The following is a 23,633-nucleotide window of genomic DNA, read 5'->3' as shown; positions in this document are numbered from 1 at the left end:
GACAGGCCGGGGGGGGGTGAGGGGGGTAGTAAGGAATGGGTAAGGAACTTGGCTTGCGTTCAGCTAACCCTGACAGGAGGTATGCCTGAGCACAACCCCAAAATCAAGAAGGTATTTCTTTTTTCTAGAAGAATGCCACATCATTTTATTTTGCTATTTATTATTAAGAAAGGTCTCAGTCACAGAACTTGTATCTGGTAAAGGTGCAAACTATTTCTGCTCAGAAAAAAAGATAGAGTTAATTCCAGAGGTTTCTTGTTCTGTGGGACATCTGCTAGTTTTGTATCTGACAAGCTCTTTCTTTAAATTCCTTTATGAAAGTGTCCAGAGCCCTGGAATTTTCTTCTCCCATCCGAGGGGTCTCTTGCAGCCTCCTCCTGTCTCCGAGGGCCCCTCCTCCCGCTCCCCACACAGGCGGGATGCCCGGAACCTTTGCTAGCTAGACAGGGGGGCAGGCCGGTGGCTCCTGTGACCCAGGGACCCTGGAGGACTGCGAGTCAAGAGAACCCAGGAGCCGCGGAGGTGGCGCCCACAACACCCCCTGCGGGCTTTGACGAGGTGGAGCGCTGGACGAGGGGACAAAGCCCAAGCTGGTCTCTAGCTGCAGCTGAGACTGGGCCACGGAGGACGTCGCTGAGGTTCGTGTGCGGGCTGTGGCGGACTCCCCGGGCCTTCTCCGGACCCCGCCTCCGTGGAGGGAGGTTCGGAAGTCTGCGGGGCTCTCCACGCGTCCCCGTGACCAGGCCTCTCGTGGACACAGGTCCCAGGACCCGAACTGGGCGCGCGGGAGTTCCAGAACCGTCCAGGCGGCCTCGCTTCGCCTAGGGCTCTCTGGGACCCGGATCGCCGGTCCTGGGCGAGTACCGAGTGCTTGTGGCTACAGGTTCCTTCCTGGGACAGCGTGTCCGTGAGCCTGGTGGGAGCGGCGGGCCAGAGCCAGGCCCTTTGCTTGACAGCTTTGGGAAGGACTTCATTCTCCGCGCGGTGTCTTCGCCCTCAGCCGCCCTCCCCGCGAGCCTCCTGCCTTCCCTCCCCCCCACCCCGACGCTGCCCGGTTCTGCCTCTGGCTGGAGCTGACTCCGCCGCTGGCCTGACCTCTCCGCTTCCCCTGGAGGGCGCAGGGAGCCTAGTGCTGCGCCCGGGCAGGTGAGGTGGACCAAGCAGGGGAGTGGGGGGAAAAGGGGACTAGACTCACGGTTTTCGGTTTTGGTTTTGGTGGTTTGTTTTGTTTTGTTTTGTTTTGTTTGCGTCACACCCGGCGATGCACAGAGGTTACTCCTGGCTCATGCGCTCAGGAATTACTCCTGTAATTCCTTGGCGGCACTCAGGGGACCATATGGAATGCTGGGAATCGAACCCGGGTTGGCCTACCCCCTATGGCTCCAGCCCCGATTCACGGCTTTCAAGTGTACCCCACAGGAGAGCGCTTGGGTGTCCGCAGGCAGGGAGTGACATGAGGGTTAGGGAAGGAGGAGGAAAGACTAGAAGGAATCAGACTTACTGGTGGCTGAGGGATCTGGTGGAGGAGCCAATGGAGGGAAGGGGATGTTGGAACAAGGGGGTTGTTCCAACCCCCTTGGAGTGGAGATGTGTTGTGTAGAGGTGAATGAGAAATAGTGACTAATGGATAAAGAACTGGAAGGGTGTCTGTGTTGCAAGCCATAATGCCCAAAAGTAGAGAGAGGGTATGGGGAATATTGTCTGCCATGGAGGCAGAGGGAGGGTGGGAAAGGGGGGGGTATACCCGGGATATTGGTGGTGGGGAATGTACAACTGGTGGAGGGATGGGTGTTTGATCATTGTGTGATTGTAACCCAAACATGAAAGCTTGTAACTATCTCACGGTGATTCAATAAAATTTAAAAAAAAAAGAAGAAGAACTGGAAGGGGAGGTGTATGGTGTGGGAAGGGGGGAGCCTGGAGCATGGAGCAGACGGCTCTGACCTCTCCTTTCTCTGCTGTTTATTTTCACTCCTTTTTTTTTTTTTTTTTTTGCTTTGGAACCACATCTGGGGATGCTTAGAGGTTACTCCTGGCTCTGCACTCAGGAATCACTCCTGTCAGTGCTGGGGGACCAATGGGATGCCGGAGATCAAACCCAGTTAGCCGTGTATGAGCCCTACCTGCTGTGTTATCTCTGCAGCCCCCAGTTCTGCTCTCCGGCTGTTCTGCTCTGGCTTCTGCTGCAGAGAGTGGGGGCGGGGCTAAGACAGCATCTGCCTGTGTGAGCAGGCCCAGTTCTAACCTGGGGCGAGGTCAAACAGGCCAATATCCCAGCAGAGATGCCCCACCAAGGTGTGAGGAGAGGAGGAGGCCAGGATGGATGCTGAGGGGTGAGCCTGTCCCCTTCTTACTCCTCTCCCACAGCCAAAGTCATTGGGTAGGATCGTGACTCTGCTCTGCGCCCAGGGTCACACAGAGACCAACGCACGACAGCACAGGTACCAGCAAGCAGCTCGGGAAAACTGAGGATTGGTGGGCCTGAGAGACCCCCCACTTTTCACCTTTGTGGCAATAAAGGGGCTCCTTGTTCTGCTTGCTGAAGTCAGTCAAGGATCAGAGCTGAGCAAGATGAGTAGGTATGTGAGGGGTCCCCAGTCCTGGCACAGGCTCCACTGGCCGCATAAGATCACTGTCCCCAAGTGCAACCAGGCTCCAGGCCCAGTCCCTGTGTCCCTGTAAGACCCCATCTCCATCTCCCCTCTCTATAGGTGGAGTGAGTTTTTCCAGGACTACCCCTCTGTTTGGATACTGAAAATCTCGAGCAGCTGGATCTCAACCTGCGCTTCCCAGCCACCAAAGAAGCCAATCAGAACTTCCACCTCTTCATCCCGTGAGCCTGCCTTCTCGCCCCCACAGCTCCCAGATGCGCCCCCTCCCCAGCCCTAGCCACATCATCTTTCCTTCTGCAGGAGCAGTGCCCTGAAGCTGAAGGGGCTGCTGGACAGCAAGCGGCCCTGGAGAAGCCTGGACGAGATCCAACACAGCTTTGTCTTTCCCAGATCGCCTGTGTCAGGTCTGGGACATGAGTGCAGACCAGGAGGCCAGAGGCTCTGCAGTGGTCACTTGGTGGGACTGGGAACTAGGTACTTGGAGCATTCTGGAAATGAAAGGAAGCAAGGTGCACTGCTTCCAGTTCCTTCCCCTGCCGTTCTCAGATGCCATTCTGCCTTAGGAGAGAGGACAAACCTTCTGACCTTGGGCTGCCTGCAGGGCTAGCCTCTGGCTCAGGCTGAAGGACCCAGAGGGGATGTCCTGCTGGAGTGGCGACCCTCCCAGTGAGCAAAGTCACTGTTCACTAAACCTCTCTCACTGTCAGGGATTCCGTGAAAAACTTAGAACAGCTCTTCTTTGTCAAGGCAAGCAGGGGTGAAAATCACTTCCTGACACATGCACGCCTTTCCCCCCCTCTCTGTCCCACAGCAGGCCAAGTTCCTAGAGCTGAAGTTAGAATATTGCAAACGGTTTGTTAGATATTCCTGTTCCCTGAGTTCATAACTTTATTACCCACTGCCCTAAGATTCTCTGAACAATTGAAACATCTGTCCATGAATGTTCTCTGAAAATTAGAGAAGCTATCCAAAACACAAAGACCTTTTTTCTTTCAAAATTGTCACCTCCTGGGGAAGAGTGGTTAACAGAAGTCAACTATGTGAAAGACCAATCCTTGGCCTCGAGCACTGGTTGATGTGGTCCAGGTGGCTTTCAAGTACCACTGGCCCAGCAGCACATCATCACTGGTCCAAGCTCCCAACCATCAGACTCACACTGACAGGCCGTGGGCCACTGGGGAATGGGGGGGGGGGCAACAATGTGGGGAGGGAAGCAGGGACCCTATTAAAGAAATTATCTCCTCCAACACTAGGAATTCATGACTCAAATGCAAACTTGAAAAACTAAGAGTTCCCACTTCAGCATCCCTGTTACCCTGGGGACTGTGAATCCAGCTGTATGTTCCACTCTTCTGTTTAAACTACACTTGTTGAACCTTGGCTCAAAACCCCTTGCACCAGTATCAGGGCAAACTCCCTTTTGAATTATTGTGCTGGTTAAACAAATGATCCAGACTATCTCAAAACAACATTGCAGAGGAGAAGTGGATTTGGTGATATCTTCACTGAATTTGAAGCAGCCCCAAAGATCAGAGGTCCAGGAAGGATGGGTTCTCCCGGCCCCTGGCATTCCTCAGACTACTGATTTTCTCCATTCACTGGAGTCCTCAGTGCAACCTTAGAGAAGTCCCTAAAAAGAGGATAGGGCAAAGCGAGCTGTACTCCTTGGATAGAACCCAAACCTCTAATCCTCTCTGACAAACCTTCACTAGTAAAGTCACCCAACCAGTTGGGGTCGGAGAAAGGGAACACCGGGGAGTGGCAGTGCTGGGAAGCTGGAGGTCTCTGCCTCCAGTGCTGGAGGGAGGGGATTTGGGTCCCAGGGCAACAGTCACTCTCTCCACTCCATCTCTACCCCTGAAGAGTACATGTTTGAGCACTGGCAGGGGGGCACCTTCTTTGCTTCCCAGTTTCTAAATGGCCCCACCCCTGTCCTGATCTACCACTGCCTCCCAATGAACTTTCCAGTCACCATGCCATGGTGATCCCCATGCTAGGCCCAGGGACAGTTCTTCAGGGGGAGCTAGAGGTGAGGGGACAGAGGTCCAGCCCCCTTTCCCTCCCTCTCTTCAGGATTCCAGATGCCCGGGTTCCCAGTCCTGACCTCTCCCACACAACCCTCCTTCCCTATCTCCTGTCACTCCTGCTCACCACTGGAGGAAGGGGCACTGTTCTGACACCTCAATGCCAGAGGGGCAGAGCTGAAAAATGGGTGTTTTTGTTCCTGCTGTGTGTTGCCAAGGTCAGTGTATTCAGCAGGACAGCTCAGCTCAGAAACTGACTTGTGGGCCCGGAGTGATAGTATAAGAGGGTAAGCGCCTTCCTTGCACTCCGCTGATCCTCACCATCCCATATGGTTCCCCAAGCACCCCCAGAAGTAATTCTTGAACGCACTGAACCCCTGAGCGCTGCAGGGTGTAGCCTACAAACAAACAAAACTGACTTGTCAGAGTCTGAGGATATCCATCCGATCTCTCCCCTCCTTGGGCTACTGGAACGAGACATGTCCAGGAAAGTCTTCTGAAAGCTAAGGTCCTCTCCTAGAGCCAGACACTTTTCTTATCTCTATTCTCAAGACTAGGCTGGTTACAGCAGCAATGCCCCCGTACTTGGGGGTGGGAATTAGTATTTCTTTCTTTGGAATCAGGTCTCTGGGCTGAGATCCCACTGACTCAAGGGAATAAGGTTCATTTCATTTGGGGGAGGAGGAGATGCTCCACCTGATGGTGCTCAGGTCTTACTCCTAGCTCTGCACTGAGAAATTACTCTTGGTGGTGCTCGGGTGACCACGTGCGATGCTGGGGATCCAACCTGGGTCAGCTGCATGCAAGGCAAACGCCCTCCCCACTGTACTCAGGCCCTGGGAATGAAGCTCAGTGAAGGGCAATACTTTTGGGTTTAGAGTAACTCCCCTTCCCTCGCCCAGCCTCTCAGAACCACACAGGTCATTCCCATCCTCAGCCCTCCTTCTCCTCCCCTCGCTTCTTCTCTCCCAGAGGGGTTTCCTGTACCTGGTGGACCACACCATCCTGTCTGGTCTCCACCCCAATTCATTAATGGGATACCCCAGTTTGTGGCTGCCCCTCTTACTCTGCTGCACCAGTGCCCTGGTGGCCCCCTGCTGTCCCTCCCCATCCAGGTCAGCAGGTGGGGTCCTGGGGCAGTGGGTGGGGAGGAGCCTTATACACCATCAGGACAAAGGAAAGGTTGTACCCTCTTAATGTTGCCCAAAAGCACATGTCATCTCATCCTACTGGTTTGCTTATACTCTAGTTGCTGTGCTTTAGTCTCTGACTGGCTATCTTGATGGAAAGGTTTTAGTGTTTAGTGTCATAACAGTGCTGTGACATGAACTTCCAAATCAAATCCACTTCAAAATCCACTCTCCTGGGGGCTGGAGAGATAGCACAGAGGGTAAAGCGTTTGCCTTGCATGCGGCCGACCCAGGTTCGATTCCCAAAATCCCATATGATCCCCTGAGCACCGCCAGGGGTAATTCCTGAGCGCAGAGCCAGAAATAACCCCTGTGCATCGCCAGGTATGACCCAAATAAAAAGCAAAAAAGAAAAAAAAATCCACTCTCCTGTGCCCTCGACCATTCAGTCATGTTCCCAAGAGTTGAACTTCTAACCGCTGTGGAAGGTGCCAGAACATCCTCCTGTTCTGCCCCACCCTCTGCAGGGCGTCTGCAGGGCTCTCCCCTGCTATTATTCACACACATACACACACACACACACACACACACACACACACACACCGCCTGCTTCCATCCTGATATCTGATCTAACAGAACTATCTGAATTATCCTGATCTCAACAGGAAATGGTGCTTACTCAATGCAGTGAATTTCATGGGCATAAATTGATTTAATCTTTAAAATAATCCAAGGAACAAAGGATTAGTCGCACCAAGGTCATTGGGATGCATAGTCTGAGTCACAGAGGTTGATTAACTTTTTCAAAGATGCACAGCAAGGGAGTTAACCATGTGACTTGAGCCCGTGGACTCAGTAAAGGGGTGCACTTTTTGTCCCGCTTCTGCCTTACCTTCTTCGGTGCCCCTGACTCCAGCTCACTCAGACACCCCATCTTCCTCCCCAGTGACCCAGCTGAGGACTGGCTTCTGGCCAGGACCTGAGTGTACCACTCCGAGTTCCTAATGGCCACTCACCTGCTCTGCACTCGCATTGTGATGGAGGTCTTTTTTCTTTCTATGTTGTGGTAGCTTCCCATGTGCTATCTTCAAGGTAGGGGGGAACCCTTCTTCTCAGTGCCTGGGGTCATGGGACTTCTAATTTTATTTATTTTTTGGGGGGGGTCACACCTGGTGATGCTCAGGGGTTACTCCTGGCTTATGTACTCAGGAATTACTCCTGGTGGTGCTCAGGGGACCATATGGGATGCTGGGAATTGAACCCAGGTCAGCCGTGTGCAAGGCAAATGCCCTATCCACTGTGCTATCACTCCAGCCCTCAAGGCCGTGGGACTTCTAGAGCTGCCACATGTAACCTCTGACCCTGGATCTTCCCAGTTGCTCGTTCCTCATTTATGCTATACCTTCCACATCCACATCAACATCTTGGCTCATACTGGGCTCCTGAGAAACTACTAGGCCAGGTAACGGCTCCCAAGGCGAGGGCTCCTAGCGGTGGGCCCTTTGTCCCTGGTAGCAGCAGATTCTTGCTCATTACAGTCCACATTGCTGGGATGGACAGGCTGCCTGGAGCTGATGGCCAGAGGGCTGGAAACTGTCACCTATCATTCCCTCTGCCTATCCCACCAGCTGGCCGACCACGAGGTGCAGGACCTCGCCCACGACTACTACCAAGACAACTGGCTCCAGATCTGGGCCGCCATCAAGAGGTGAAGTTCACCTGAAAACTGAAGTCACTGAGCCTCGCACTGGCTCCTTCTCTGTGGATTTGTTCAGTCACTTTCCCCCCACTCTGCCCCAAATCACCAGCCCCTCCCTCCCCCCTCATGCTTAGACATGTGAGCTTGGGCAAGTCACTTAACCTCTGTTTCTTCATCTGAAATCAGGGATAGTAAGAGTAGACACCTCAGAGGTTCATTTTAGGATTAAATACATAGCCCTAAGAAGCAACCTCAGCTAAACAGAAAGTGCTCACAGCATTAACTTTCAGTGGTGTCCAGCCCTCAGATAGCCTCTATGTCTCTAGGTTTTCCTTCTGAATCTCCCTCATAAAGACAAACTTTATATGACCCTCTGACCTCCATCCCGGTGGCCAGGTGTTCTTGATGTCTGGGCTCCTTGTGGGTCCCTACCTCCTGTCATTAACCTGCCTAGTGACTGTCTCCAAGCACTGGACTCCACGGGCAGCACTGTCAGCAGTCCCCTAGCACTCAGAGTCTGCACACAGAATGCTGTGCTACACCCCAAAGGGTCTCAGCTCCCTATACACACCCTCCCCAAGTCTGTATGGGTGTGGATGTTGTGGAAAGCAGGGGCAAACCCAACTTTGTCTTCCCTTTTGGAACAAGTAGGAAAGATGACCTAGGTTCACCAGTCCAGCACCAGGCCTGAGTTCTCCTTCTGATCGGGCTCAGAAGGCTGGACTAAATGCATGGCCAGCAGACAGCAGAGTGCTAGGTGAGTAACGAGGATGACAGAATAGCCACCCAGCTCTGGTTCTAGACAGTCCTTTAGATTTTCCGGGAGAAAAACAAGTTTTCTGACATTTAAATATTGGCCATTGATTCAAGTTGAAAAAAAAATCAAACATAAAACCTGATCAAAACACATCTCCAAACCAAATGAAGCCCGCAGGCTGGGGTGGCATACTCAGTGGGGTTCCGTGCCTCTGAGTTCAAAGACTCAGAAAGCTATTTTCCTCCTTTGTGGGAAGTTCCATGGCCAGCTGATCAGTAGCCTCTCCCAGTTCATATATGTGGGCAGTATCGGCCCCTGACTATGAGTCATCAGCTGGGCCTCCAGCTTCGTGTCCAACATTGTTGACATCTGTTATCCTGACGACAGGGCTGTGCGCGAGGACTTGGAGCTGCAAGCATGGCTCATGGAGATCTTCCAGGAGGATTTTCTAGGCTGCCACAGTTCAGGTGAGATGTTCACTCCTGTCTCTTGTCCTCCAGACCCAATTGTTCAGGGCATCAGTCCCTTGGGGTTCAGCTCTGTGTTCTGCACCTGTCCCCAATCTAGAGGTCCCTTCTGCCCTGGACAGCTGTGTGGGCCTTACTGAATATCTCACCGTGGTCATCTTCAACTGCTCGGCCCAGCACGCTGCCCTCAACAACAGCTAGGTGAGCCAGCCCAGAGCTGAGGGGGCTTGCCCAGATTCCAGGCCTCGAAGGAGCACTGAGCTTACTCAGTCTTAGGGTTGGGAGTGTCAGTCTGAATTCAGTGCCTGGATGCTCAGTACTCCTACAACCATGAGGCTGCCACCACCATTGCCAAAGGCCAGAAACACCTGGTGGACTCACTCCCTGAGGTCATACCCCAGTGTGCGGTGTCACTGAGAACAAGGACACAGTAACTAAGGCCCATAGTGGAAGAGGACTCAGATTCCAAGACATTGGATGTGGAGTGCTGGCCAAAATGGGTCCCCTGGAGGGTTCACTTAGCAGGCTGGGTGTGGGGCCCTAGATGGCTGGGGGTGGGGCGGGGGCGGTGTCTTTGAGTTGTGTGGGTTCCTGTAGCTGCAGAGCATGGTTCAGTGGGGGCTGGGGGCAAACTGAATTCAGATAGGGTGGCCCACCGGTGGATCCGTAGTTAGTGTTTCTAGATGGGCGGGTCTTGGATGGGCAGGCAGGGAGAATTTTCTGGCAGATTAGGGCTCTTGGGTAATCTAACAGGTAATCTAGGTGCCTGGGTAGGGGAATTTGGACGAATCAGAGTCCGCTTGGTTGGAAACCCGAGGTTGCAGCCTTCTCCCCTGTGGATCACTCACAGCAACGCCTGGGCACCTACCCGGATGAGCACTTCACGGAGGAGGCCCCACGCTGAAGCATCGCTGCCTTCTAGAGTCGCATAGCCCATGACTCCCACAACATCTTCGAGCGGAACCGGAACCTGGTGCTGCCCTACACCCACCTAGATCCAGCGCAGGTGGAGAACAGCATCGCCGTGTGAGACCGCCCACCCCGCTGCCCGCCCACCGCTCCCCCTCCCCCTCCCAGTAAGAGGCCACACAAACAGACCCAGGCTTGTGTTTAAGTGGGTATTGGGGGGGGGGGGGATAGGTGTGGGGGCCGCGCTAAATGGAAATGCTGTTCTCGATGAGCACCGGGTCCAGGTAGTAGTAGGGGATGGGCAGGCACTTGTTTCGCTGGCGGATGTTCTGGGAGATGAGCATCAGGCGCTGGCGGAGGGTCTCCATGCTCCTCCGCGGAACCTCCTCCACAAAGTGGATGTCGGGGAAGTGGCCCAGCGGCCGCTGCGGGCCAACACGGCAGTTGGCACCGAGTGGCGGCCAGCTGGCTCTCCGCCCTCCCCTCCAGCAGCCTTGCTGGCCAACCTTGGCACCTCCTTCCTGTTACTGGCTCCAAGCCCCCAGCAAGATCCCCCACCCTGACACCTGTACCCCGAGGGTTCCCGGGCACCTTGTCGTCGGGCTCACGGCTGAGCGTCCAGAGCACCAGCAGGATGATGCACGTGGTCTTCACATCTGGCAGAGTGTCCATAAACGTCTCTAGCGTAGTCAGCCCCTTGGCCTGCATTGGTGGGTTCCGCATGGAGGACGGGAAATTGGGCATCCATGAGGTATATTCTAGCTGCAGGGGGAACAGAGGGTTTGAAGTCAGACAGCACCCCAGGTCTAACTTTGTAACTTGCAACTGTGATGGTAGCTAGGCCTGGAGTTGAGACCAGTGGTGAAGCTGGACTGGGAGTATGGGGTGGGGGTGGGGGTGAAATTGGGTTTGAAACGGGGGCTGGAACGAAGTCCCTTCCAGCCAGATGCTGGGGCAGGACTGCAAAGCACTGGTACCTGCCCTGTGTTGACAGCTGCATGCTTGGCAGAGCAGGTGTAGATGACAATGGTGACGTATCGGATCAGCTCGGGCACCGTCCGCAAGCAGGTGGGGAAGCCTGAGGAGGGCGAGAAGGCCAGGAAGTATTAGTCCTGCCCTGAGCCTAGCAAAGCCCCCACCACACACACACACCCTCTATCCCAGTGGCCATCTCCTACCCCTCATCCTGCCTGTCTGGCCCCCCAGTGGGTACATCCCAACTCATCCTCAACCCAGCTCAATTGGTCTTGGCCAGGGGTCCTCTGAGGCTACTCCAGGCACCTGCCTGTGAGCATGGACCTGAAATCTCTGCTCCAATGCCCTGACGGAGCCTCTCTGCTCCCAGGTCTCAGGGCGGTGGGGTAAGGCCCGCCCTTTCTACAAGAATGCACATCCCCAGCTGGCTCCATGTCACACACAGCCCGGTGATTCCTTTTTCTTTCCTGTGCCCACACTGAGCAACCCATCTTGTTGCCATGGTGACCCCAGGTTTCAAACTTTCCTCCACCTCCCCAAATTGCTTGCTCTTCCAGGCCGTTAACTCTCGCCCCAAGACAAAAGCCCAAAGCCTGGGCTTCATCCAGCCCCCACACTGAACCCCAAATAGTCACCAAAAACTGATGTGTCTCCCACCCTGATACCTCTGGAGTTCATGTCATTTCCACCGGCCCCCTCTACTCAGGTCCCTGTCCCCTCCCTCTTGGACATCACAGCAGATTCCCAAATGCTCTCCCTACTGGTGCCACCTAATTGCCCACAGAGACTTCACATCAGTTGTCACTTCTTCTGTTACTGAGTGACTCCAAACACCCTGACCGGCCTGAGCAAACATCCTTGCTTAACCGTTGGCCTTAACCCTGCCAGGAGCCTGAGCAAGGGCAGGGCCTGTCAGCAGCAACAGAACTCCCTTCAACAACTCTCACACCTTCCCATGGGGACCTCTCCAGCACCCCTCTCCCTCATGCTTACCCTCACAATCTACAGATCTTACCTAGAGTCTAGCCCAAGTATTAGGGTTCAACTGGATCTTAGCTGTCTGCTGCCCACCTCCACTCTCTGCCTACCACCTCTCCTGGCCTCTTGTGGCCCCTCCACAGGTGTCCCCCAAACTGGGCCAACATTGCTAGATTAGAACTGCCACCTTCCTTGGGCAGACCACCCCAGGGACTTGAGGGAAGCTCTTTGCCATCATGTGCCTCTGGCCTCCCCAGTAACTAAATATTGGCTGAGTTAATGAACACCCAAGCGGCATGTGCCTCAACCCCAGCACAGCCTCCCTCACCCTCAGCACCAACATCCCTCTCCTGGTTGAACTCACAGCCACAAATGTTTGTTTCTTGGGTAGGGAATGTTGCCCCTTGAAGTCTGACAGCCCAAGAGCTCAGACAGGGACCAAAAGGCTGCCGTGCTCACAAAATCCTCTGCTCCAGGCTCAGGAGGCCCATCAGAATCCCAGCTCTAGGTCACAGAGATCGCTCAGATAGTGGAGGACATGCTGAGGACCAAGCCAGGTTCAAGTCCTGGCACTTCATGTTCCCTCTGCAACACTAAGACGGACCCAGGTTTGAGCCCCAGCATCTCATGGTCCCCCCACACCACCAAGACTGACTGCTGAGCCCCCCAGCTCTGAGGGGCTTTCCCCCAAAAGGAAACCCTAGGACAGTGACTTTTCTCCACTTCCCAGGGAGACAGGCTCCAGTGCCCCTGGACTGGCCCACCCCAACCCCAGTCCCTTCTGAGTGCCTGGAGGCTTAATGTCATACCTGAGCTCTCCCGTCCCAGCAGGCACTCCTTGAATATCTCCTGCACCCAAGACTGCAGTTCCGAGTCAGCCTCCACGGCTGCATCACACGGGTAATAGTAGGTGATGATCTCAGTCACATATCTAAGTAGGGGACAGAACATCCCTATGAACCCTCCCCAACCCTGCTTCTTCCACTTCTCCCAGAAGACCATGGCCATAGCTCACCCAGATCAGCATCAGACCTGTGGGTGGGCAAGCAGTATGGGGCAGAGGTGGCCAGGTGGCCTGGCAAGGTCAGATTAGGAAGTACTCCCCCAAAGTACTCCCTAATTAGGGTCAGGGGGTCTCCCTGGGCAGCTCAGATTCCAGAAAGGGTCAGGCCGATGGAGATGGGCTAGAGCCAAAGCATGGAAGGCCCACAGGGCCTCTTGGGCCCTCAGATGTGAACCCGTGTGGCAGACACCCAGCCCAGATCTCTGAAGCTCCCACCCCATCCTCAGTGTTTCAAGGTGTCCACCCAAGTGCCACCCGCTGCTGCCCCGATCTCACCTCTCCAGGGCATCCCACACTGCCAGGCAGTCATCGCGATAATAATATCCTGGCAGGTCCTGAACCCCGCGCTCCACAAAGTCATTGGGGAGGTAGAGACTGTCGTAGGTGATCTCTGACAGAGCCCGAACCATCACCTCAGCGAAGCCCTCCAGGCCCAGGGACATGCCCTTCAGGGAGGAAGCAAACCCTGGGTCCACCGGTCCCTGCAAGTCCCCTCGAGGAAAGCTGCATCCCCCTCAAGACCCAGAACTCGTCACCCTCCACACGGGGAAGCCAGCTCTGCTGCCGCCTTTGTAGATATGACTCCCACCCCCAATGGCTCCTTTCCCCGCACCCCTCCTGGACTTAAACTGAGGCAAATGGGAAGTTCTGGTCTCAATCTAAAGGCAACGGTCAAAAGGAAGTCTTACCCTGGCAGAGAGGCCCCCCTCGTTGAGTAGGAGCGCCCGCCCAATGCTGTTGATCTGAATGGTGTATCTCGTGTGGGGGATGAGGAGCTGTGGAGAGAAAGCAGAGAGCCATGGGAAGAAATCGACGTCAGCAGGGCAGAAGCATGCATGTAGGGAATAGGGCGCCCTGAATGCAGCCTGTCCAGTCTTGATCCCCGCCATTACATGGCCACCAGAGCACCCCTGGGCTGTCCCTGGCTCTGCATGGCCTTCTCAACCCCTTACCCTGGGCTGGGGCCTGCTGAGAGTCACCAAGGGTAGCCCTGAGACCCTTGAATACCAATTGAGAGGCCCCCAAAACAAATGAAAAATTGAAGTTAGCTCCCAAAGAACCTCAGCATCCCTGTTTTGGAAACAGCCCTCATATTAGGAAACCCTCCCCTGTGCTCTCTGGTGTGGGTCCTCGGCTGCCTCCCCAAGGGTAACAGGAGCCCCCGAGGGCTGGAGGAGCCATCACATACCTTGTAGAGGGGGTGGCACATGGGAAGCTGCCTCAAGATAGCCAGACAAAAGGCCTCAGCCATGAGGTGCGTCTCCAGCAGGTGGGAGATGGCCTCATGGCAGTAGAACTCCGCATAGCGCACCCAAGTCTTGGCCAGCAGCCAGTCCCACTCAGAGTCACTGGGCAGGAAAATGGGGCAATCAGGCCCTGGGGTCTGACTTAGCTGGGACAGAAGAAAAGGGAGTATTAGGTGAGGACAGAGAAACCAACACAAATACCCTGATTTGCAGGAGGCAGAGGGGAGTCTAAGGAAACTGCACTCCTAACTCCTGCCGCTCAGTCCTCTATGCTCGTCCTAGTCTGGACTTGAGCCTGGAGGAGATCTAGGACTGAAGCACTTTCATTCCTTTTCCTGCCAAACCTTGAGTCTTCTCAAGGCAGTGATTAAGTGTCATGAGCTCAGTACTGGGAGTGTGGCCTGGTCACCACAGACGTTGATTTACCAAATGATCAGATGAACAGACATCCAAGCAAACGCCCATCTGGTCCCTACTGTGTGTAGACACACACACTGCACACAGGGGTACAGACCAGCGCACTATCAGGTACTCAAGTTCCTGCACAGCAGACAAAGCACAGTGGTGGCAGTCCACAGGTGTGTACACTGAAGGACACACAGGGCTCAACCCAAGGGTCACACGCATGGCCACATGCCAGGCTCGGGCCACCCACACAGACAGGAGTGTCCGTAAGCATGGGAACATTACCAGAAGCAGCCATGAGAACATGCATACCTGTTCACAGATAAGCACATGCACATTCCTCCAGGCACCAACTCCTACAGATACATCCATCGCAGATGTACACACAGGTTGACCTGGTGACCACTCAGGGACACATCTGGCCCCACATTCACCCACTCACATGCACTCACGTTCGCACACAGGCCCATGAAGAGAGCTCACACAGTGGCCAAGGCCAGCACCCCAGGCACCTGGATGGCGATGGGCATCAATTTCCCTTCTGGACAGAAGTGCAGCAGGCAGAGGGGGGCACAGTGGTGCTGCTTCTGGCCGCTGAGCTCCACGGTGGGGATACCCTCCAGGATCTGGTAATCAGCCAGGTAAATGTTCCCCTTCTGGAAAGGAGCTGGTGTGAGTAGGCACCAAGTAGGAGCACCAGCATCCCGCACACAGGCTGCAGAATTCCCTAGCCCCCTCCTCATACAAGTGGACCCGCAAGGTGGGGGTGTTGTGCAGAGGTGGAGAGAAAGGGGGGCTCGCGGGCGGTGGGGAGGCAAGAAGGCGGTGGAGGTCTCCGCAAGAGAAAGCCTCACCTCTAGCTCTGCTTGCAGGCACGTCCCCTCACCCAGTAAAGGGCCCACCATGTCATCTGTCACGGGGAACTTGTCTGGGATCCGGGTGCAGCGGCGGAGCAAGCCCGGGTTGATGCCATTGAGGTACTGGTAGCCAAAAAAGCTGTCCTCTGCCCAGTGCTCGGCCACGTACTCTAGCGGACGGGGAGGGGGCGTCAGCACGCTAGCCGGCCCCCCTCGGAGATAGAGATTTAGAGGCCTGAGACTCGGGGTGGAGAAAGACACCGGGAGCCCCAGAATCCGGAAGAAAAGCCAGCCCCCGACCCACCCCCCCACCCCCGCCACCCCACCCCTCTCGCGGCCAGTCTCCAGCGGCGCCCCTGCCGCGGCCCAGGGCACGTTTCCCTGGAAGCCGCCAGGGGGCGCCGCGCCTGAGCGCGAGTCCTGCGGGGCCGCGGCTCGGGCGTCTGTCTGGGCGTCCTCCCGCCAGCGGCCACCCGGCTCCCGCACGTTCGATTAGGGGGACCCCACCCCGTACCGGAGATGACCGTCTTAGTGGCAGGGAAAATTTTCTTAATGTCCTTCAGTCTCTTCCACGACTGCTTCTTATCTATCAGGCCGCGCACTTTAAAGGACAAGGACCTAGGACGCGGGATTGCTGCGCTGGCGAGGCTGTCCCCGACCCCCGGGGCGCAGCGCCCCAGGCCCGCTCGGGGCTGCCCGGCTTTCTAGTCTGTTCCTCTGGCTGTCGCCGCCTAAGCCTGGCTTTCTAGCTCCCCCAGCTCTTCCGGCCATTTCCACCTCGACCTGGGGCGCCCGCCCGGCACCTCCCCCCCGCCCCCACCCCCATCCCCATCCCCACCCCGCTCGCCGGCTCCCATCACGCACTTGGGCCCCAGCCGGAAGAAGAACGAGGCCGTCTTGATGAAGGAGAAGCGGAGGTTCGAGTTCAGGAACTTGGTGGCCTTAATGTTGATGAGAATCGGAAACCCCGGGATGTAGCCATTCCACCTGTGGGAGGGAGTGCAGGGCTGGCCATCTGGGCAGAGGGTAGCAGCGGGGCAGAACCCTGGAGCTGCCCATGGTAGGGTCCCCAGAGCAGCCATGTCCTTACTCCGGCCGGTTGGGGTTTCTCCGGACTGGAGGGCGGTAACTCGGGATGTGCACATAGTTGGGCAGGCCAGGAACGAAGACCCTCCAGCTGCAGAGAGATGTTGAGACAGTGAGTCCTGGTGTCCACCGGCCATCCAGGAGCCTTCGCTAGCCACTGACTGCCCACAGCCCTCATGTCCCTCCCTCACTGGTATAAATCCTGCTTGGCTCTGATCTCCTCCTGACGATGCTCCTGAAGGATCGGGAGTGTGTCCTCTGCTGGCGTCTTTCCTGCAGGGAGACCAGAGAAACTTCAAGGTCTGATGCCTCATCCCCTACCTACCTCTCCTGACCCACATGGGGCTCCAGATTCAGCCTCTGCCTGCAACAGCAGCTCTAGGGGATCCACTGCAAGGATGGGGATGGCTTACTCTGGTAGAGGGAGGGGGTGTCTTCTCCCATGATCAGATCAAAAGATCATGGACCACCCTTGGCACCCTCACTCTATCTAAGGTGAGCTCTACACCTCATGGATGTCCCTTGTATAAGTCCACCAGAAGCATTAATAGCTAACAGGTGCTTAGCACTTAGGGATCAAATGTCTTCTAACCACTTACACTAATAACTTTTTTAGAACAATCTTATGAGGCCAGTGACTATTATTCAAACCCACAATCTGTTCTCCACATTTCCAAGAAACAAAAGTGGTAGAAATTAATCTTTGGGGGCCACACCCTGCGATGCTCAGGGGTTACTCCTGATTCTGGGCACACAAGTTACTCCTGATGGTGCTCAGGGAAACATATGGGATGATGGGGATAGAACCCAGGTCGGCTGTATGCAAGGCAAGCACCTTACCAACTGTATCATCTCTTCAGCCCCAGAAATCAAGTTCTGTTATTTTTTAACAAGGTATGCAAAAGTCCTTGGTTGGCAAAACCTGTTCTAGGGGCCAAAGAGATGATTTAGAAGATAAGGCACTTGCCTTGCACATGACTGATGCAGGTTTGATTCCTGGCAACCTAGAAGTTCCCCCAAATCCCTCCAGGAGTGATCCCTGAGCACAGAGCCAGGAGTAAGCCCTGAGCACAGCCAGGCATATGTATGGGGCTTGGGACGATAGCTGCTCTAAATTTAATGGAGTAAATCCAGTCTTCACTGTGTATGACTAATCATAGTTTTTGCTACAGAGGAATTAGTATATTTAATTCAGGGGTGCCCTAGTAGTATATAAAATATATGGTGTGAAAATACATACAACTAAAGATACACATGTGTGTACCAATACATTATATAACTACTTATGTATATATGTATACACCTGCATGCTGGCATGTGTATACTATATATCTGTTAAAAGATCCCAGCAATCAAAAGGACAGAACCACTGGTTGACCCATCACTTAGGAAATCAGAGGTTCCCACCGCCTTCCAAATCCTTGAAATGTCCACGCTGCCTGCCTGTAACCTTAAGAGAACCCTTTGTTGTTAAGTCCATCTAACTTCCCCCAGTTATAGCCTCTATTTAAACTCGATATTCTGGTGGAGTGAACTTTTACTATGCTGAGGCCACCCAGGACTAGACTTATAAGCAATTTCTCTTGCTTCCTAAAGCAGGCCCCTACCAATATGGAATCCTCTGTACCTTTTCTTGGTCTTTCTCCTTGCCCTCTGTGTAATGGGGACCAATTCATGAACCAATGATTTTTTATATACATACATACCTATACATATGTGTATATGAATATTTCTACATGCACATTTCATGTACACAAACATATATGTGTGCATCCCCTAAATAAAATTTGAATTCTGAAGGCCTATGCCCTACAGTTTCAGCTAAAAGACTCATCCTCTCACTTTTCTCACAAGGAGAAGCAGTAGTCTGAACCCAGGCAGTCTGTTTCTGTTCACTCATCCAGCATCTTTCAATAGTTAAACCTTTTAAAAACTTCTCAGAGGGGCTGGAGCAATAGCACAGCGGGTAGGGCGTTTGCCTTGCACGCGGCTGACCCGGGTTCGATTCCCAGCTTCCCATATGGTCCCCTGAGCACCGCCAGGGGTGGTTCCTGAGTGCAGAGCCAGGAGTAATCCCTGTGCATCGTCAGGTATGACCCAAAAAGCAAAAAAAAAAAAAACTTCTCAGAGATGGGGCCAGAACAATAGGACACTTGCCTTACACTCAGCTGACCTAGGTTCAATCCTCAGCATCCCATGGTCCCCTAAGCATGGAGAGCATCGCTGGGTGTGGCCCAAGAAAAAATATGTATAAATAAATAAAATTTGTCAGAGACAGTATCTTGTTGGATTTTTCATAAGCCCTATTAAGTAGTCCCTGTTTATAAATGAGAATGCTGAGGCTTGGAAGAATGTTGGTTGGGGGATGGTTTGATATGACTCTGTGCCCAAGGGTTACCATCTCTAGTGGTGCTCAGGGGCCCATATGTAGTGCCAGGGATTTGACCTGGGATAGGCAAGCACCTTAGATAGTTTAACAGTACTATCTCTCTGGCCCACTTGGAAGCATATGGAAATATATCCTGATGTTCTGCTGGGATCAAACTCCAGACCCTCTTGAGGGCCAGAGACATAGAGCACTAGCCTTACACCTAGCCAACCCTAGTTCAGTTCCCGAAACTACTCCATATGGCCCCCCCCCCAGAACTCCACCAGAAGCAATCTCTGAGCACAGAGTCAGGAGTAAGACCTGAGTACAGCTGGGTGTGGCCCAAACACAAAAACAAAACAAATACCCCAGACCTTTCTCTAGTGTCCTGGCGGCCAGTCCTGATGGACGTGCACCTAACTGCAGTGCCACTGTTTTCCTCCCAGGCACCCTTCACCAAATCCCTCCCCTTCAATTGCCACAACTCCTACCCTCCAGGCAAATTCTGCTCCTAGGCTCCAGAGACCCCAATGCCCCAGCCCCCCAGTTCATCCTCAGGGTGGAGGTGTTCCCTCCTTAGAGGTCCAACTCGTGACTCAAGTCTCCCTGCCCTGGTATTGTGTGGCAGCTGCCCCACCCAACCCCATTTCTGCCGGGCCACCTTATGTCACCTTTCCTGTCACCTGTTTCCATGCAACTCAGACCTACAACTATGGGAAGAAACTTCCCCAAGGAGATGCTCCCTGGACCCCACCAGGCCTGCCTCCCTCCACCTGTGCTTCCCTTCCCCGGCTCAGGTCCTGTCCCTCCTCTTCTGGAAAGGCTTTTGCTGCATGAAAATGAGACAGAGAGAGGTGGTCATCCATGAGGAGGAAGGGGACACCAGGCCCTCTCAGCTCTCCTTCCACTCCTTTCCTTGAGGCAAATGACAGAGGCCCAGAGGATGTAGTCAGGGAAAATTAGGACAGGAAGGCCAGAGAGAGAGTTAAAGCGCTTGCCTTGCAAACAGCCAACACAGGTTTAATTCCCAGCATCTTATATGGCCCCTGGAGCACCACCAGGAGTGATTCCTAAGTTAAGGACCAGCAGTAAATCCTGAGCACAGTCAGGTATGTCCCATAAGTCAAAAAAAAAGAAAACAAAAACAAAAACCAGGACAGGCTCCCAGTACCCAGACCATAGTCGACCTGGGTTCAATCCCTGGCACCCCATACAGTCCTCAGAGCACTGCCAGGAGCAATTGCTGAGTGGAGTAACCCCTGAGCATTGACAGGTGTGGCCCAAACCCCTCCTTGAAAAAGAGGGAAATGAGGTGTCCTTATGGGGGAGTCAGGGGCCCTGTAGAACAATGGGACACCCCTTCAACCTGAAGCACACTCAATTGGAAACCAGGGCATCCAAACAACATAAGTGCCACCCAGAACTGCCATGTAGGCATAGTGAGAGAACAAGGCAGCAGCAGTGGGAGTAGGGGACAGCAGTGGGCGGTCACTGGAGCCATGGGCAGGCCTCGGTGATCACCCAGCCCACACGCAGCCTGTCTCTCTGGAGTGGCAGGGCATGCTGCGGCGTCAATGGTGCATCCTATCAGAGCTAATAGAGGAACAAAGGGTCTCTGCAGAGGGGCCGGGCATCCTGTAGGAGTGAGGAGGGCTGCGGGTAACAGAGGGCAGCTTGTCTGCCGCCAGACCCCAGATCCTCCCCTCAGTACTCCTCCCTGTTCCCCAATGTGCAGCTCCAAACTGGGCAGTGACTGAGCAAAGTGGCCAAGTGTCAGGAAATCCTGAGAGTCCCTGCAGGTTGAGCACCTGGCTGGCTTGTTGGGACCCTGAAGTGGCCCTACCAGGAAGGCAGGACAGGAGTGCAGGGACTAATGACTAGGTAGGAGCTTGCCTGTGGCCTCCCGGAGTGCCAGCGTCTCATAGCCGTCCATCCACTGGTAGGCGGGAAAGTGGTAGATGCGGCCATTGGGTGCACAGATCTGCACGTAGTTGCAGTACCACGAGTTCTTGGGAAAGAAGGAGTAGCGCTCCTTGTGCAGGCGGATGATGATGAGCTCCCCCAGGTCCTGCTGGCACTGGACGGTGTACTCATCCACCTAGATAGGGCACAGGGCCAGCTAAGCAGGCAGGACTTGATATCGGCTCCCCCCGCCTCCCACCAGCCCTGGTGTCTCTCCCAGCCCTTCGTGGGTTTGGAGATGTTCCCCACACACACACCACCAGCAGCTCCCAGGGCAGAACAGGAGCCCAATGTCTCCCACTCTCATTCCTGGCTCCTAAGGTCCCATCCTTTCCTTCCCAGTAAGCTGAGGCTCCAGGGGCTATGCAGGCCCTCACGGACAGGTCACAAGGGGCGTCCCGTACTCTGAAGACATATGGCCCAGCCCTTTTCCTGCCTTGTGTGGAGAGAGATGAATAGATAGAGTAACCCATTAAGGTTGCACCAAAGTTGGTGACTGTGTCTAAGGCACAACATCCGAGGATACAGACCCTGTCCTGCCTCACAGGACACAAAAGAGCTCACTGGGTAGACTTGGGCTGGCACTGTTTTAAGTGAGAGAATTCACCATGTATTTAAGATTGTTCCAATTGCAAGAATGAGTAAGTATGGAAGAATGAGTAAGTATGGAAGAGGACTGAAATATATCAGAGAGAGGGGAGAAAGGGGAGAGAGGAAGTGACAAAAGAACAGAGGAGACTGGTGGGAAAGGGATGAGGAAGGAACAAAGTAAGGAGTTGGGAATTGAGGAGTGGGGCGAGTGATGACAATTGGATAAGGGAGAAAGAATGAAGTGAGATGAAGAGGGTGGGAGAGCTGGTGAAGAAAGGAAAGGGATGCAAGTCACAAACCAGAGAGGAAGAAAGATTGGGGGGGAGAGCGGGGGGGACAGGAGCAGGGGTACCCAGAATCATCCTAGGAGCCCCACTGCTGTCAGCCTCTTCCAGATCCCCCACCCTCTCCTGCTCCCCCCACACACACACACACACACGAGCATGCAGATACTCACACACACACACACACACACACATGAGCATGCAGATACACACACATACACACTTTGCATATGTATCACAGATACATAACCCATGCATGCCATAAACATAACACATACATGTGCATGCACCATTCACACCCCTACACAATATACCCACACCCCACACAAATACACAACTTACACATGCATGCACACATACACCATGTACTGGACACACAAGCACACATGCAAGCACATACACACACACACACACACACACACACACACAGAGGCACGCACGCGCGCGCGCGCACACACACTTACACTTACCGCCCCAGTGGCAAAGTCCCTTCCAAAGTGGTTCAGCAGCTGCTTGTGGCTCTGTCCTTGGGTGCCCACGATGGTCAGTGAGATGGAGTCCATCGTTCCTGACATGAAGTCGGTACCTGTGGCCACCTTGACTTTGTAGGTGGCCATGGCTGCTCTTCAGAAGGAAGAAGTGGGGACTCAATCGCCCAAACTGGGGGAGGGCCGCACGGAGGCCCCAGCCAGGCAGAAGAAAGCAGCCACAGTGGGGAGTGGAAGGGGCCGGCCTCCCGAGCTGGCGAGGCCCGACGCGGTGAATGGCCCCGCGGGGCGGCAGAGCCGAGCGGCTGCTGTGCCGGAGGGGCCGGGCGGGCAGGCGGGGCGCACGCGGAGAGTGCTGGCAGCGGGCGGGCGCAGGCGGGGCGCGCGCGGCCTCTGACTGGGCGGGTGGATGAAGACGCCTGCAGGGTGGGGAAGCCAGTCCAGCCTGAGCCAGGGCCCCAGGGAAGTTGGGGGAGGGGGCCCTGGGCAGGGCCCCAGATCTTTATCAGCCTAATAAACTCCTTCCTTCAGCCCGCCCCCATGGGCTACAGTGCCAGCACCTCTAGAATGCAGGCTCCTGGCATCAGCTTCCCTTCGTGGGTCTGGGGCCCCAGTAGCAGGGGACCCGGCTGGCCACTGCCATTTTCCTCTGGGAGACAGGGCTGGGCATGGCCACAGCAGGAAGGAGTCCATGGTTCTGACTCAGGCTCCAGAGCCCCTGCTGGAGGATCAAACGGTGGTGCTGATTGTCTCAGGGACCCTGGGAACCCAGGGGCTGCAGGGAGTAATCTCTCCTTCCTGCCTCTGGGACCACCGAGAAGGATTAGGGTTGATCACAAAAGTAGATGACTGTTGTTGTGTCTGCAAATGAAGATCAAGAATGGCTGCGTAATTTGTGGATTAATTATGACATTGAATTTTGCTCAGCAATTAAAAAACCAAAAAAGAACAAACGATGAGTAATTGAATCTTACAACAATTATATTGAGCGAAGGAAGCCAGACATAGCCACCCCCATGCTTTCTCACTCCACGAATGCAAAGCTCAGAATAGGCAAAGCGATAAAGTCTATAAAGAACTGGAAATCTTCTTAAAAACAGACTAGTGAGCATCTCAGGAGCAGGGGTACAGGCTGAGGTCTTGCAAGGGGACCCCTGTTGTGAGCTACCAGTGTTCTGTGTCTTCTACCTAGGGCTTCGTATGTGCCTTGAGCTGTATGTTCTTTTTTTTTTTGCTTTTTGGGTCACACCCGGCAATGCACAGGGGTCATTCCTGGCTCATGCACTCAGAAATTACCCCTGGCGGTGCTCAGGGGGACCATATGGGATGCTGGGATTCGAACCCGGGTCGGCCGCGTGCAAGGCAAACGCCCTACCCGCTGTGCTATCTCTCCAGCCCCGAGCTGTATGTTCTTCCTCAATTTTATAAAGTACTCACCCTCACTAGAAAAAGGGGGAAAAAAAGAAAAAGAAACTGAAAGAATGAAGGTGGGAAGAACATAGCTGGTGTCGGGGTTGGGCTCCACTGGAATTTGGTTTGTCAGGAATCACTCATTTCATTTCATCAGCAGATGCTTATGGGATCGTCTAATGGAACATGTACGGTATTTCCAGACACTGTCCCAGACACTGTATGTGCAAAAAAGAAATAAAATATACACAGGGCTGAGAGGACAAGAGACAAGATAAGGATTTGTTTACTATTGTGCTGGATGTTAAATAGTAGAGTGGG

The 23,633-nt window shown here is 54.2% G+C and overlaps 2 protein-coding genes across 2 annotated transcripts; one reads left to right on the top strand and one right to left on the bottom strand.

Annotated features, from left to right (window-relative positions):
• The first annotated feature begins 2,571 nt into the window (after positions 1–2,571).
• On the top strand, positions 2,572–8,890 carry LOC101539667 (polyunsaturated fatty acid lipoxygenase ALOX15B). The gene is given in 10 exon segments (XM_055132202.1): positions 2,572–2,575; positions 2,731–2,833; positions 2,916–3,016; positions 4,476–4,583; positions 4,586–4,641; positions 5,609–5,660; positions 5,663–5,751; positions 7,395–7,474; positions 8,568–8,689; positions 8,790–8,890. Coding segments are annotated over 10 exon segments (816 nt in total).
• A 920-nt stretch (positions 8,891–9,810) lies between these two features.
• LOC101555717 (arachidonate 12-lipoxygenase, 12R-type) lies at positions 9,811–22,075 on the bottom strand. The gene is made up of 15 exons (XM_004604849.2): positions 21,885–22,075; positions 20,471–20,675; positions 16,401–16,482; positions 16,214–16,300; positions 15,988–16,110; positions 15,638–15,741; positions 15,121–15,293; positions 14,779–14,922; positions 13,804–14,007; positions 13,304–13,390; positions 12,891–13,060; positions 12,361–12,482; positions 10,576–10,676; positions 10,190–10,360; positions 9,811–10,023 (listed from the first exon to the last, which is right to left on the bottom strand). The coding sequence occupies exons 1-15, from the start codon at positions 22,029–22,031 to the stop codon at positions 9,844–9,846; spliced, it is 2,100 nt and encodes a 699-aa protein (XP_004604906.1). The 5' UTR covers positions 22,032–22,075; the 3' UTR covers positions 9,811–9,843.
• Between the last annotated feature and the right edge of the window lie 1,558 nt (positions 22,076–23,633).

This window comes from Sorex araneus, chromosome 3 (genome assembly GCF_027595985.1).
Source record: "Sorex araneus isolate mSorAra2 chromosome 3, mSorAra2.pri, whole genome shotgun sequence".
NCBI lineage: Eukaryota > Metazoa > Chordata > Mammalia > Eulipotyphla > Soricidae > Sorex > Sorex araneus.
This window is presented reverse-complemented; position numbering and strand designations above follow the sequence as displayed.

Excerpts from the sequence above, each read along its gene's own strand:
- LOC101555717 (XM_004604849.2), bottom strand. The coding sequence starts at position 22,031 with ATGGCCACCTACAAAGTCAAGGTGGCCACAGGTACCGACTTCATGTCA. Across the intron at positions 10,361-10,575 it reads CAGCTGTCAACACAGGGCAG|CTAGAATATACCTCATGGAT; the intron begins GTACCAGTGCTT and ends TTCCCCCTGCAG. Across the intron at positions 10,024-10,189 it reads GCCGTGAGCCCGACGACAAG|CGGCCGCTGGGCCACTTCCC; the intron begins GTGCCCGGGAAC and ends GTTGGCCCGCAG.